General features: G+C 39.1%; 1 protein-coding gene across 2 annotated transcripts; it reads left to right on the top strand.

Moving 5' to 3' along the window:
* The first annotated feature begins 2534 nt into the window (after positions 1–2534).
* Positions 2535–12617, top strand: LOC119574376 (RNA-binding protein squid-like). 2 transcript variants are annotated; one of them, XM_037921585.1, is made up of 6 exons: positions 2535–2831; positions 5478–5518; positions 7975–8102; positions 10056–10506; positions 10701–10799; positions 11940–12617. In XM_037921585.1, exons 1-6 carry the CDS (start codon positions 2662–2664, stop codon positions 12005–12007), a joined length of 957 nt encoding a protein of 318 aa, XP_037777513.1. In that variant the 5' UTR covers positions 2535–2661; the 3' UTR covers positions 12008–12617. The 2 variants fall into 2 exon arrangements, with proteins under 2 accessions (XP_037777513.1, XP_037777512.1); XM_037921584.1 differs by having other exon boundaries at positions 2547–2831; positions 11929–12617.
* The last annotated feature ends 3622 nt before the right edge of the window (positions 12618–16239 follow it).

The following is a 16239-nucleotide window of genomic DNA, read 5'->3' on the forward strand; positions in this document are numbered from 1 at the left end:
ACACACACACACACACAAAACAACCACACACACACACACACACACACACACACACACATCTACATCTATCTATCGATCTACTCTCTCTCTCTCATTCTCTCTCTCTCTCTCTCTCTCTCTCTATATATATATATAATATAGATCTGATAATATATATATATATATATTAAAGAAAAAAAATATATATATACAACACATGATGCCATATATATGCACACACCACCACATATATAACATTACCACCACCACACATATATATATATATAGAATTATAACATATATATAGATCTATATATATAATATATACATATAATATATATATATTAAATACACATACACACACACATACACACACACACCACACCACACACACACACTACACACACATCACACACCACACACACACACACACACACACAACAACACACACACTCACACACACACACACACACACACACACACACACACACACACACACAAACCACCACACACACACACACACACATATATATATATAGATATATATATATATATATATATATTATTTATATTATATACATAATATATATAGTATACTATATATCTATATATATATTATATATATATATATACATACATACATACACATGTATGTATATATATGCACACACACACACACACATTTATGTGTGTGTGTGTGTGTGAGAGAGAGAGAGATAGAGAGAAAGATAGAGAGAGAGACGAGGAGAGAGAGAGAGAAAGGAGGCCGAGAGAGAGAGAAGAGAGACGAGTGGAGATGAGAGAGAGAGAAAGAGAGAGAGAGAGGAGATGAGGATGGAGAGAGGGAGGAGACCCGAGAAGAGAGAATGGATGAGAAGAGGAGGAGAGAGAAGAGAGAGAGAGAGAAATAAATAAATATATATATATATATTTTTTTTATACACATACATATACATGCACACATACATACACACGTATTTCCCGAGTTATACTTATTTTATGTGTATGTTTGGAGAGAGAGAGAGAGAGAGAGAGAGAGAGAGAGAGAGAGAGAGAGAGAGAGAAGAGAGAGGAGAGAGAGGGGAGAGAGAGAGAAAGAGAGAGAGAGAGAGAGAGAGAGAGAGAGAGAGAATGAAGGAGTACAGGGAAGAGGCAGATAAGAGAACCGGGGGTAGATGAGAGGATGGTTACCCGAGGCACGCTGCAAAGGGCGAGAGAAGTGGACATCGTCACACTTTATATCTATCTATCTTAAGGTGAAATGTAAGCAACAAAAAATAATTTCGTAGTCCTAAACCCTACCAGTTACATTCGGAATATTTTAAAAACTGACATTCTAATGTTGATGCAGTAAATCGATATTACTTCAAAAATTCATATCAAGTGACGTGGGGTTAGAAGCATTTTGAAAATATCGGTTTTAAAGATTCCACAGACCTTTTACGCCCAAACCAAACTTCCCTCGACGTCTTTCAAAAGTGCCAAGTATAGGCAACCTGCGGCAAATTGCTTCCAAAAAAATCGTTAAATCAATTAATAAATATGTTGTAACATTTTGGTGACATAGATGCTTATTCACTCGGGAGAATTCCACCTCCAAGTAAGTGTTGGCACTGCACGTCAAACAAGAAAAGTGGAAGAAATATGTATCTTTTGGTTACTCATTTTAGAAAAATAAGGAGACCGATAACAAGCAACCGCTCAAATTTGAATGGAATTATTAATCTTGCGCATTTTCTGCTATACTAGTGTGCGCTCTGACGGAGATAAAAGAAAGAAGTAAAAGGGATAGTTACGTGGAACATATCAAAGAAACAAGTCAAGGAAATATATAGCGTCTTGTAGATCTCGTGTACTACTTTCAATGCGAAGGGAAATATGCCTTCTAATGTGTAACCATACACCATACAAACTCACCATACTGAAAGGAAAGATTTTTATTAGGGAAGGCCCAGAAATGACCAACAGCCGTTTTGGTAGAGATAAATAGCCTTTCTTTTCCTAGCCATAAACATATACCTAAGACTGGTTTTACAATGATACTGGAAAGACGGTAGCAACTGAAAAAATCCTTTTCATGTTAACTGTATGAGAATGCGATATCTCAGAAAAATACGCGACCCGACGCAGAGATGAATCGAGTTCTGGAACATCAGATTTATTTATTTTCCTATGTCTACTTTTTCAAGATTCTGTTACTTATGCAGTAAGAAAACCATTCCAAGTTACTGAATATCTAGTTTCATAGAAGGATATGGCTCTTTAAAAAAACTGTCGTTCTATATGACTAATTTCTTTTCTTCGCATGTGCATGTGTAATTTTCGCATCCCTCGCCTGTTTACGCCAAGCCAAATAATCAATAAAAGCGCCTCGGGAGCGCTGGCCGGCGCCGCGTCAAAGAGTGCGCCGCGTCGGGCCACGCGCATGCGCACAGTAATGTAGGCTCACTCACGGGCTGCATCTGATAGCTGATTGGGCGACAGGATGCGAGGGAGCCGTGAAAGCGCGCTGATTGGCTGAGCACGCGGCGAAGGAAGGGAAAGGAGGGCGGTGATTGGCGGGCGGCAGAGAGGCGAGTCTCCTTCCCTCCTGCGCTTGTGTCTGCCGCCACGCGCCGCTCCGCTACCGAGAGGAAAGCTTCTTCGTCCTCCCTCTCCCTGCAGAAAAGACACTCACGCAAAATGGCCGACCAGGAGATGGAACAGCAGGACTTCACCGAGGACTACAGCGGGGGCGACTTCCAGGAGAACGGGTCCGGGGCGGCGGAGAGCCAGGAGGGCGGCGGGGAGGGCCAGGCCGGCGAGGTGCAGGACAGCGGCGCCGCGGACGCCCCCGGCCGCGACGACGACAGGTAGGGCGCCCTCGCTCGCGGGGCCGAATCTCAAGGAAAAGACCTTTTGCCAAGGAAAATCTTGCTCCCCTTCTGTTGAACCTCTCGGCGCTCTGTGCTTAGGCGGACTAGGGCGTGAGTTAGATCCGGTTTTGAATGCCAGGAGTTTCAGGTACAGTCATGAAGGCGTGACACGTTTCTGAAACGTTATTAATCCACCTTAAGCAAAACGTCCGCGTCGATCCGTTCAGTGGGGGCCACGCCGGCTCTGGTTCATCTGCTCCCTTGCGCCTTTGTCTTTGTTGGAGACTAACTCTGCTTGTCTGAAGACCCCCTCTGTGCACACATTTAAGTTTTTAGCCTTGTCTCTGGTACGACTGCGTGAATTCTCGGTATTTCTTGTTTTTCTCGAGAGGGACTTGCTCCACGTTGTTGAAAGAATTTGCGTAAGTTTTTTACATTTTTCCCCATGAGGCTAGCATGACTCCTAACTGCGCTCATGGATCACGTACTCGGTCTGGTTTTTACTCACATCTGTACTGTTTCTTTAAGAATCCTTGAGAGCGATGTAAGTTGACGATTTGCCTTTTATATTTTTAGCTGTCTTCTGTTGGAAGAGTAGACTTTGTATACTTATTTTATGCATCTTCACATGCTAGCCTAGCTTCAGGTACTTGATAATTTGGTAGCGCCATGGGAGGGGCTCTCATCTCTCCCATGTAAATGGAAAATTTACTTGTCGTTCTTTTCCATGACTCGTTGCAAGTATGATTCTATTAAATGTAAAGTTTGTATACTTGGGGCATTAACTTGCATGGGCCCATTCTTGGCTGAGCATCCCTCGTGGGGCAAAGCACCCAAACATCAAGGCGACCAAATGCTTTTTTATCTATCTTGCCCCTCTCTCTCTGCAGTGGCTAGCGGCCGTTAGTACTGCGTAGTTATTCCCCCACTCCTGTGCTAGAATCATTCTCACTTGCTAGGTGTAAGTGCCTCAATGTACACTTAAAAGTCATGACCAATTATGGTTCTTGAAAGATTTTGTAGATCTTCATGGTTTTTCTGCTCCATTTCTTAGAACGGGTCTTGTAGCTGGACGTGGCATCTCCGCATATTTTGTAAATGTAGACCTATAATTTTGGTGTTTGTTCAGACAGTTCCAGTAGCAGTCTGTTCAGACATGTTTGATACAGTTTACGAAGTTCAAAGTTTCCCTCTTTATATACATTTAAAGTTTATTTGAAGTAGATAAACATTTTATTAAATTAGAAGTGGCATTGTAGGTAGTGATTGGTATAGTCCTGTAAGGAGAGAACCTATCGTACTTCAGGATTTCTTAATGAAAGAACATGTCTCAATAGATGGCTTTGTTAAATTTTAAACTTTTAACCATTGTCATGAGATAGTGAACGGTTTGTTCATGACATGGTTTGTTGCTTTACATTTTAACCTTTTCATGATGGTTGGCCCCTCTTTTGGTTTTGAGTGAGAATCCCTATTGCCAGAAGTTTATTTTGGACGGGTAAAGATTTGAGACCTTTTTATAGAGGAAATTTTGTTCCTGTTGAAATCACGTCTGAACGTGAAGCACACACATTCTTATACTTTTGGACTCTTAATGAATGAATTTGACAATGCTGTCCTCTTGTGTGCAGTATAGTATTCCATCCTCAGGAGTTTACATTACAGTAAGATACCGCAGCCAATCTGTCGGTCATTTTGGAGGAGAAAAGCCCTTTGGAAATGGAAATGGGACAAGAAAGTCTGAAGATTTACATTATCTTGAAGGCAACCTTAATTTGTGGATATGCCTACAATTACTTTTGTTTGTTATTAGATAATGCATCACTAATTAAAGTTTTGGAAACTGGTAAAGTAAATAACTTTGCTCTGTAGGGGAAATGATCACACTGCTTTTTTGTGTAGATGCTAAGTGAACTGTTTGCTTTTGAATTGATTTTTTTGTCTTGCCAATAAGGGGAATTAAACTTCTAAGGGTGGGTAGAAATCTTGTGGATCACTTCCTCTGCCTTTGAATGTTCTGCCTCAAAGCTGCCCAGTTGCTGTCATCATGAAGCTGTAACGTAACTGAAGCAGTCATCACAGGGCCACCTTGGGTCTTGTTCCAGCAGTTCTCCTTGTCAAATGGTAACGTAACGTCTCTAGGGAAGGTTCGGGTGGCCCCTCCACAAGGACTAATGGAGACTCCTCTTTCCTCTAGGTGGCCGCTACTACGGGAAGAATGTTGCCCCCTTGTAGCGCTCCGCATCGACACCAGGGTATTTATCTGTTTACCTTATGGTCTAATTTAACTCACGGTTACCTGTCTTTCCATTTGCGATCAACTTGAAGCAAAGGTCAACTGAGTGGTTCTAGCTGTTATCCTTTGCGGCATTAGCACTAGAACGTTTTATTTTAATTTCCCCCCCTAACTTTTTGTTGTTTGTTTGTGTTGCCCAGACTGTTTTCAGAGTTAATGTATAGAGCAGAAAGGGCAATTGTATTCTTGCCAACTTGCTTGACGGCCTGAAGAGGGTTAAAACATTTGATTTCCTGCCATCTAAACTAGAAGCAGTTAACAACCTTAAGGTAAAGTACATGCTAATAAACACTTCCCTCCTCACTCAAGTGGTTTCATGGTTAAGACTAATTCGATCTCATTTCCAGGAAACTTTTTGTTGGTGGCCTGAGCTGGGAAACCACAGAAAGTAAGTACCTGATTTATCCTGAGAAAATGAATATCTAGATCAGTGTTTTTCAATGTTCTGATAGTATATTCTCTTATTGATCACAGGATTTAAGTTTTCATTTTAATTGAGTTGTGCAGTCCTACACAGCAAATAGATTGCTACATAAAATGTATATCCAGTTCCTTCCTGTATGTTATGAGGCTAGAATCAAACTACTGATTTAAATTCTTGATATATTATAATGTCTGAGTTAATCATGAGAAGCCTGTTTTATAAACACTTCAGCTATCCACATAGCTTGAAATTCTAATCCTGTATTTGATAACTACCTCAGAATGTGGCTCATACCTTAGTGTTGCTGTCCTCTCGGTAAAGTAATTGGTAATCGTTAGAGTGATGCTCCCTCCAGTGACTAAGTTCCATATAATCTGATTTATTATCTTTACTCTACCCAACGATCTTGGGGAATGTGTGGGGGGAACTGGAGGGTTGAAAGGGTTGATATTGTATGCCAATAGGAACCTGCAGAAATGGAAAGTGACTTATGAAACGTTTAAAGGTCAGTTTTTCGAAAACCTGAGCCAAACTTTGTTCGAATGCAAGTAAGAGCACAAAACAAAGATCAACTAATGAAACTACTTGTGTCCACGCCATCTTCGAAAGTCTACGGGCAGACACACTAATTAAAAAAAAAAAAAAACTACGGGAATTAAACCAATTGTTCAGTAAAAACCTACAGGATTTCACACAATCTACATCCCCTGTGGTAATCGTACAATGCGTCCTAACCAATAAACCAACCTAACCTTAACCATGTGCAATTTATACACTACAATTTAAATATTCACTAGGCAGGGGGATATGCCCCCTGGGCCCCCATTTTTAGCACTTCATGCCAAAAGACAGATAAGGAGGAACTGATGGAACTGTTTGGCTCTGGGAAGACTATCATGAAAACGGCCCTTGCCAAATAGCCAAGGAAATGGTATTTCCTCCTGTCAAATTGGGGCACTTTGGCTTTGGCCTCCCTCCATTTCGCTCTCTAGTGTTGGGGGCAACAAAGTTATATGAATGATTCAGTCAGATGTTGATAGCCTTCTGACCAGCATTATATTTTCCTTTACCAAATTGTCTTGTCAATTTCGACAATTTCCCCTGGCCCTCCTATCTGGTCTGACTCTTCAGGCTGAGAAGCTTGCCCAATTATTCTTTTATGGAAACAGTAGCTCATTACAGATTTGTAAAAAAATCTCTTATATACAAATGAAAAAATTTTAAGTTTAAAAATGAAGCTTACTGTTATCAAACTGGGTGTTCTTAAAAAGTGATTTCTTGAAATTGCATCCAATTTTTTATAAATAATTTTCCTTGATTTGTCGCACCAAAAAGAATATATTGTTGGAAAACATTGGTTTTCCCCAATTTTTTTTTTTGTTAAAAAAAAACAATCATGATCGCATTTTGGACATTTACATGTTGATAAAATTTAGTTGCGTGACTGGCACAGATAGAGCAAGAAGGTCGGCCTGGCCACTAATTTTGCCAAAAATTACATGTGCAATAATTTAACTCGCACATGTTAACACACCCATACCATAAAAATTTTGGTAACGTTTTAATGTATGATAAATGTGACACAATGCAAATTCTAATTAAATATAAAGTAGAATGTACCCCATGCCACACTTGACTGCAAAAGTTGGATGATCCAGCCATGGCAATGGCTTAAAGGAAAGTGTGGAATGATTGAGTGTATTGTTCTGATATAAGAGGCAGTTATGGTATACCAGCAGTGAGGTCATTAAATAATTAAGAATGGATAATAGAAATAAGGAAAAACTAAAAAAAAAAACGTAACTGCATTTGAGAAAGCACCCAAAGATGTAGTAGCATCAAAAAAAAGGAAAGGTAATTAGGAATATGAAAAATATGAAAAATAACTAATCAGAAATGATTTCCATGGTTGGCAACAGAAAACGCAATAATTATAGAAAACGAATATATAAAAAATGAATAAGATGAAGCTATAGAAAATGAGACCTTGTGTACTCTGGCTGGTGTTATGGACTGAGCGGTGCCATGATGAATCAATTTTCGTCATTTCCTGGTAAACATGAGGCCACTGCAGATTTACCTGTACTGCTTCCTACTTGTTTTTTATAATCTACAAGATGGCATTGTCCATTTTGCTCTATCTTCGTGCGTTGCTCTTGTTATCATTAACAGAGTAATTTATTTGGAGCCAGGTTGAATCTTGAAATGCTGATCTAGATATGATAGATAGTTCACTGACTGACACAATATTTGTAATTGTTCTTTATAATTTTAAATTAACATGATGAAAATTGTATCCAGTTCTGCTACTGATATCATTTGATGCAGCTTTACCACTACTGAAAGCTTGAAAAGACTAACTATAGCTGGGTTTATTATGATTTACTATAAATAATTTTAATTTTTTTTCTTTTTTTCAGAGGAGCTACGTGAACACTTCAGCAAATATGGAGACATTGAAAGCATTAATGTTAAAACAGACCCAAATACTGGCCGTTCCAGAGGCTTTGCATTTATCGTCTTTAGTGTAGGAGAAGCTGTCGATAAGGTAATTCAAACCATGTTTGCAGATTATCTGAATGTAAAGTTTTTTTGTTTTTTTAAGAATGTTTGGTTTAGAGATTTCATTAACCCATTGTATCAATATCTTGCCCAAAATCAGGGCATTAGTCTTACTTGAGTGGTGACTAAGTGTGTGGCTTGTTGGCCTGGTCCACATGAAGTAAAGACTCCCCATTGTATTTTTTTTTTTTTTTGTATTATCAATTTTTACATTTTTCTAAGGTCTATATTTGTCATGGTGTATCAAGATAATGTTTACCTTGCACATTCGATCATCTCTCTACATAGTCCATAACAGTGCAATAACAAAAGTAACCTTTGTACATTCCTCCCTCCCTTTTACTTTGTCCTCTGTACTACATCCTGCATCACCGGTCATGGTACACAGAAATGGGCTTAATGTCCTTCCTGGAGCTAGTATGCTTTCCAGTCAGGGACCATACATGACACATTCCTCACTAGATTACTGATAGAAATAATACAAGAGCTGCTTCCTAAGGCTGTGTTCGGAACTCTCCAACAAGTTGGACAAGTTAGTTTTTGACTGTTTGGAACTATGACGTTCAGGACAAGTTGTCCATCTCGTCCATCTTGCCGCCCTCCTCAGGACAGGCGAGCAGGACTGTGTGTGTCTGTGTCTGTCTGTCTGTCTGTCTGTCTGTCTGTCTGTCTGTCTGTCTGTCTGTCTGTGTCTGTGTGTCTGTGTCTGTGTGTGTGTGTGTGTGTGTCTGTGTGTGTGTGTGTCTGTGTGTGGTATGTGTCTGTGTGTGTGTGTGTGTGTGTCTGTGTGCGTGTGTGTGTGTGTCTGTGTCTGTGTGGTGTGTGTGTGTGTGTGTGTCTGTGTGTGTGTGTGTGTGTGTCTGTGTGGGTTTGTGGTGTGTGTCGTGTCTGTCTGTGTCTGTCTGTGTGTTGTGTGTCTTGTGTCTGGTGGGTGTGTCTGTGTGTAGCTCCTCAAAGTGGGTGTCTGTGTCTGTGTGTCTGTGTCTGTGTGTCTGTCTGTCTGGTCTGTCTGTCTGTCTCTGTCTGTCTCTGTCTGTCCTGTCTGTTCTCTGTGGTCTCTGTCTGATCTCTGCTGTCCTGTTCTGTCGTCGTCGTCTTGTCTGTCTGTCTGTCTGTCTGTCTGTCTGTCTGTCTGTCTGTCTGTCTGTCTGTCTGTCTGTCTGTCTGAGTTGCTAGCAACCATAAGATATTGATAGGTAGGTTTATGCACATTATCAAAAGGTATATTTGACAGTTGCAGGGAAGTTATCTATGTATCAAGAGGAGTTACAAAACCTTGAATGCAGCGTAATGCCTACCGAGTCAAATTGCCCTCCTTAAAGCTTTCTGCATATGTGCCGAGTCCTTTCCATCACCTGGCTCTCGAGCCAAACTTTGTGATGGTCAAGTAACCTTGATCCAAGGGTTATAACCTGCCCCCCCCCCCCCTCCTAGAAACTTTTTCTTATTGGTTTACATTGACTTAATTGTTAATGGTTTAATAGTTACCTAAGATAGAATGAGTATATATTGGTGTAGCCAATATATGCTTGAGGCATTGGTCTGAAAGCATGTGTTACCTAGTTAACACACCCATACCATATATCCTGTCATGTCATACTGAAACTTGAACTAGGTAACTGTTATCACTTCATGCACACTACTTGTCAAGTGTACAAAACGGTTCTTTACTTTTCTGTGGAGAACAGCCCTCTAGAATAGGTTTAAAGCTTCTTTTTAGCCTTGGTTCCTAAGTTCAAGTTCCTACCAAAAGCAGCCAGAGCAGGGTAAAGGTGTTTCCCATGCTTCTGATTCTTTTCCTTAGAAGCTGACTGCATGCAAAACCTGTGTAATGCTTGGTATGATGCCAGGAATTTCTTTTGTGTAGGTTAACAAGTTTAGATGGTAAGATTTGTATATTGACCCATTGTTAAACTAAAATATTCCAATTCAATTTCAGGTTATCGAGTCTGGTGATCATGTCATAAATGGCAAAAAAGTTGATCCAAAGAAGGCAAAGGCTCGCCATGGCAAAATCTTTGTCGGTGGCCTTAAACCAGAACTGTCTGATGAGGACATCAAAAACTTCTTCAATCAGTTTGGGAACATTATTGAAGTGGAGATGCCATTTGACAAACAAAAGAGTCAACGCAAAGGATTCTGTTTCATCACCTTCGATCAAGAATCTGTGGTCACAGACCTTCTCAAGACGCCTAAGCAAACAATCAATGGTCATGATGTTGATGTAAAGAAAGCCACACCAAAGCCTGATGCCATGATGAGAGGAGGCATGCGTGGAGGCATGAGAGGAAGAGGAGGTATGAGGGGTCGTGGCAGAGGATGGGGACAGGGCTGGAACCAAGGTGGCTATGGATACAATCAGGGAGGCTATGGCAGCTATGGAGGATATGGTGAGTGAAGTTGAGGAGGTGGTGCATGCTTTGGTTTGAAATTTTCCTTCCAAAATGTGAATTTATTCTGATGAAAGTTTTATCCAGTTCTGCTACTGAAAGGTGTTGATGAGACTTGCAAGTACTGAAGAAGAAGAAAAGGTTTAAAAAAAAAAATCTTGGATTTTGTTTAGTAATAACTTTTTCTTTGACAGGTGGTTATGGTGACTATGGCTATGGCAGCTATGGTGGTTATGGCGACTATGGCTATGGTGATTATAACTATGGTTATGGATATGGATCTGGCAATTATGGTAAGTGTCAGGCTTATGGTTGTTAAATTATGCATGTCTATGTACATATATATTATGTATATATTAATATGTGTATATTAATGTGTATTAATATGTGTGTATATTAATGTATATTTTAATATATATATATATAATGTGTATATTAATGTATATTTTAATATATATATATATGTGTATATTAATGATATATTAATATTATATATACATATATATGTGTATATTAATGTATATTTTAATATATATATATATATATATATATGTGTATATTAATGTATATTTTAATATATATATAACATATATATATGTGTATATTAATGTATATTTTAATATATATTATATATATATATATGTGTATATTAATGTGATATTTACTATATATATAATATGTGTATAGTTAATGTATATTTTTTCATATATATATATATATAGTGATTATTAATGTATATTTTAATATTATATAGATGATAGTGTATTATTAATGTATATTTTTAATCTCAATATATATATATATAAAATTGTGTATATTAATGTTATTTTTTAATATTATATATATATGGTATATTAATGTATTTTTTAATATGTATATAATATATATATTTTTAAAAAATTACTTTAATATACACACATATATATATATATATATATATATATATATATATATGTGTGTTTTTAATGTATATTTTAATATAAAATTATATATATATATATATATAATTAATATATATATATATATATATATATATAAAAATATACATAATATACACAACTTTATATATATATATATTATATATAATATATATGTGTGTATATTTATATATATATATAGATATAAATATAAATATATAATGTAATGTATATTATATACACAAACTGCTTTTGATTTTTTTTTTTCTGCATGCACAAAAATATATAAAGTCTTGTAATTAGCCATTTTGATCCTAATTTACTAGATTACACAAATTGATTAGATCCCTGCATGTTGACCCAGTTAGTCTTTTATTGTTAGTCTCGGATTGTGCACTAGGTATCTTGATAGTCATCCATTTCATCATATCCAGTCAGTTAACATGCTGGGGTCAAACCTGTACTTTTAGTCGTTCACCGAGACTCATTATTTATGGCATTGTTGGCTCTTACCAGGCGGGCAAGGGTACAGCGGGGGGAAGAGCCAGCATGGGAGGCAGCAGGCGAGGCACCAGCCGTATTGAACGTGATTATGGCTACAACCAGAACGCCAATTGGCACAGCGGAGACATGTACTAGCACCGATCCTCGTCAAGTCCTCAACTCGTCAGTCCTCTACTGCTTCTGGCTCCCACGACGATGGTATACTTAGAAAGCCAGATTTTGGAGAATTTAAGATTCAAAAAAAGGTAATGCACTCGTGCCGCATTTTGGATAACGGTTCTTGAAGGTATTAGCTTCCCTAGGATATGACGAGGTCTCTCCTTCCCTCTCCTTGTCTCTGTGATGAGGGTATCTTAGTGGAATACAGAGCCTTCTGTGATGGGACTGAAAGTTAGTGGAAGTGGTGTTTTAGTTAAAGAAGTGAAAACAGTTTTGGATGTGTACCTGCTGATGAATATTCAGTGTCGTGGAACTTTCAAGTGACTGCCAGACCCAGGTTCTTGTTACTGGGAGTTTCAATCCTATTCCATTGAATGAAGGATGAATATTCAAAGGTCATTTTTTTTTTTCTTTATCAGAATTGAGTTAAATTCTGGAGTATGCACATGGTATCATGTCAACCAAAATTGATTAAGTGCTTACATTTGTATTATTTTTTGTACGGAGAATAATATACACATGGAGGTATATTTTTGGCCTTTTATTTATGAACCTCAAGTGAAATTTATTCCTAGACTTGGTATTAAAGATTGTATTTTCACATGTAAGACTAATTTTTGTATATAGAATCTGTAATATTCTAATAAAATGTAGTTACATTTAGACTTTTAAAGTTAAGGGAATCCCATGGAAAGTTAATTTGGAGGTGGTTAAACTCTTCAAAGGTAATTAGTGTAGTTTACAGTTGTAGATGGAATTTTTGGGATCTAATGTACAATTATGATGAAATAGAGGAAAATTTGAACTCTTCAGATAACTAAAGCATCAATATTTTATAACCTTAAGAACTTCCAAATGAATCTTGCAATAAATGGTTTGGATGCTTTGGGATACTTGCTTGTCTCCAATGACAATCAGTTGGTCTTCAATTCGTTTATTTACAAGTTCAATGTAATGTTTTGTAAAGTAAAGAAAAGAAAAGAAAAGAAAAAAACAAAAAAAAAACAAGATTTTGAAATAGTTTGTAGAATTGTATGAAGTGTCCAGATTTTGTGAAATGTTGCTGAATATTGCTGAAAGTGGATTGGAACTGGTCTTTAAAGCTAACCACATTCTGCATTGGAGAAAGTGAATTGAACATTACATAAATTTTGTATTTTTTTTTTTTATCATACAATGTTTATATAGTCAAGTTATAGGAAGTTGGAAATACTGCTACAACAGGGGGTGGGGTGGGGGTGGGGGAGGGTTAATACAAGCCTTTTATGCACTGCTAAAATAAAACTTGTTTAAACTGCATTTACCACACTGGTTAACTTCCAGTAACTAAATATTGTGAGCCAATCCGTTTGCAAAATCTTTAGTGAAAGACTGGCTGGTAAAGTTTGACTTAAATGAAGTTTATGGTCCTTAGAAATATTGGAGGATATTAATGTTTAATATTCTATAGAGATGAATTGCAGTCCATCTGCATTATTAATGACTGTGAATCATAAAGGGGTAGGTATATTTGTAATGGATTTAATTTAAATGTAATGAAATAATTGTTGTGGTTCTACTGGGTTTCAGCTGACAATAAAATCTATATCATCTTCATAGTTTTTATACCATCTACAGGTTACTTCATATGGTGATGGTGAAATTTGTGTATGGTCATTTTCCCAATCAGCTTCGTTAAATCTTTCCATAACAAAGATTCAGCTCCTGATTGTTACTAACAATGTCTTCTGTAGTAGATGGCATTGGATACTAAAAGGTAGAACATAGTGAAGGTTTAGGATTTGTTGGTACAGGGTTGCAGGAAACATGTTCAGGAAATTCATAAATGTATTTAAAGTGTTCTACAGTCCAGGGGTTCCCAACCTAGGGGACATGACCCCCAGGGGGGCCATGAAGCAATATTAAATTTTTGATGAATTAAAATTTTTTCTTGCAGTACCTCCATATTATCTTGCATCAATAAATTGTAATCTTTCCATAAGTATTCTAGTCCTATAGCTATTGACCCTCTCAATCCCTTCCTCGTTATTCGGGGGGGGGGGGGGGTGAGGCCCACTGTCGGGGATCGCCCCACTGTCGGGGATCGCCCCTAGCTTGGTTCTCATTTCTCGCCTCAACTCGGGTTGCATAGTCTTCTTTTTTTCCTCTTTTTCATCATCCCCCTGTTCTATCCCCTTATCCTCATCGTAAACTTATTGTTGTTGCATATCATAATGCTCCTTATTCCCTTAACTACCTTAGAAGATCTCTCATGTTGACGTAACAAAAAAAAAATCAAATATAGCTATTGATACCCTTGCACTGTTCATCACTAGCAATAACAAATCTGAAAAGATGTCATTGAATGGGGCCATAGAGATGATTATATATATTTGTGGGGGCTATAGCATGGAAACACCCCAATTTCATGCTCGGTGTTGCCGGGAGAGGGGGGTGGCTTAGGAGATGGAGACAGGGATCACCCCATGCCTTAGACCTCGGCACTCGCCTCAACTAATTTTCTTTTCTCCTCCATCTTTCCTTTTCCTTCTGTTCTTCATCACCACCTGTCCACTTATCCAAATCGTTAAATCGTATTTACCCTTTTCGCCACAATACTTAACCAGAATGGTGTGTAACCTTTGATGCCTGGTACATTTGTTTTTGACCATTGACCATTTTGGAAATCCGCAAACATTACCTTACTGAACCAAAAAACTTTACCTGGGGGCTTTGCCCTCAAGCCCCACCCTATCGCTGTTTTGTATACGCCGCTAATCACCTTATGATAACACGGAAGAAAATTTCAGTAAATGAACAGATCTAACTCCAACACCTTGCCCCCCCCCCCATCCCTTGCCTGTTGTTGACTTGGGGGGGGGGGGGGCTTAGGCGAAGGCTGGGACCCAATGCTGGCGATCTCCCCCTGCCTTGGGACTCAGTCCTCGACTCGCATTTTCATGGTCCTTCCGCGTTTTTTGGGTTTCCGTCCCCCCCCCCCCAAATCCCTGCCCGTTGTTGTGTGGGGGGGCTTGGAGGGAAGATGGGCCTAATGGGGGAACCCCCCAACCTTGGGGACCGCCTCGACCAAAAAATTTTGCATGGCTTTTTTTTCCTTCCCATTTTTGGGGTTCTGCCCCTTACCAAACCCCCGCTTCCCCCTCCAAAGGGTGTGAGACCCGGTGAAAGGATGAAAGGCTGATTTGTGCCAGTCAAAAGTCCTGGGGGGCCCTGGGCACGGTACCCCCTTTTTAGTTCCCACCCCTTTACCCCGGGGGCCCCTGAGGGGTGGACTGTTTTATCCCCCAACATCCAGGTTCCCATGGCCGTAAGAAAACTATCTCCACTTTTGGGGGCATGAGGCTTGCCCTTTATCAATAGCCCCAACGTTTAAAACCCCAATTTCCTGCCCCCAGGTTTCCTTTGACCCAGCCCGAAACTGAAATAACTACCCCCCTCATCAATATCTATACGTGCCAACAATCACCCTAAGGAACATTTCCCTCCCCCAGCAATTTCAATTCACACCTCTACCCCCCCCCCCAAAAAACCACCCCATCCCCCCTTTTTAATCCCCACCCCATTCCCCAAACTTTCCATAAAATCTCCCATCTTCGTACGCCCCAATTGCCATCTATGAAAAAATTGCAGATTGGGAAAGATCTATTTGCCTTCTCAGACTATGATGAACATCGTACATGTACTCATTCCCCAGAGTATGAAAGAACCACTAAAAGCCAAATTACCTTCCTAGGCATGACCTTCCTTAACATTCAAGGAGGGAATCCCTCCTGTTCGTCCATACCAAAAACCCTCACACGTCATGCCAAATTGTTGCGTCAGGACACCATCCAAACATTGCCGTTCCACACCAGTGCCCTATGTGCCAACCTGGCCATACCATCTAAGGCCCTGCACAATCACGACAGGCCAACTGTGGCGGCCCCCTAATGTATTTTATAGGGTTGCCACATTTATAATTTGAGTCAGGTAGAACTCTCAGTTCAACTTGGACTACCTACGTGAAGCCGACAAGAAGCACGTTACGTGGTTTCCCTTTACTCCTTACTCCAGTAAATACTGCTCATTCTACCAATTCTCCAAAACCCCCCTCCTCTTTTCCCCTCCTTCCCCAGTAAACTCATTTGCCATCAAATCCAACACTCAATCTACT

The sequence above is a fragment of the Penaeus monodon genome, chromosome 6 (genome assembly GCF_015228065.2).
Source record: "Penaeus monodon isolate SGIC_2016 chromosome 6, NSTDA_Pmon_1, whole genome shotgun sequence".
Lineage (NCBI taxonomy): Eukaryota > Metazoa > Arthropoda > Malacostraca > Decapoda > Penaeidae > Penaeus > Penaeus monodon.

What these genes read in the sequence shown, in the direction of transcription:
- LOC119574376 (XM_037921584.1), top strand. Translation starts at nt 2,662, where the DNA reads ATGGCCGACCAGGAGATGGAACAGCAGGACTTCACCGAGGACTACAGC. An exon ending in GAGCTGGGAAACCACAGAAA is followed by an intron (nt 5,519 to 7,974) that starts GTAAGTACCTGA and finishes TCTTTTTTTCAG; the next exon opens with AGGAGCTACGTGAACACTTC. An exon ending in ATATGGATCTGGCAATTATG is followed by an intron (nt 10,800 to 11,928) that starts GTAAGTGTCAGG and finishes ATGGCATTGTTG; the next exon opens with GCTCTTACCAGGCGGGCAAG.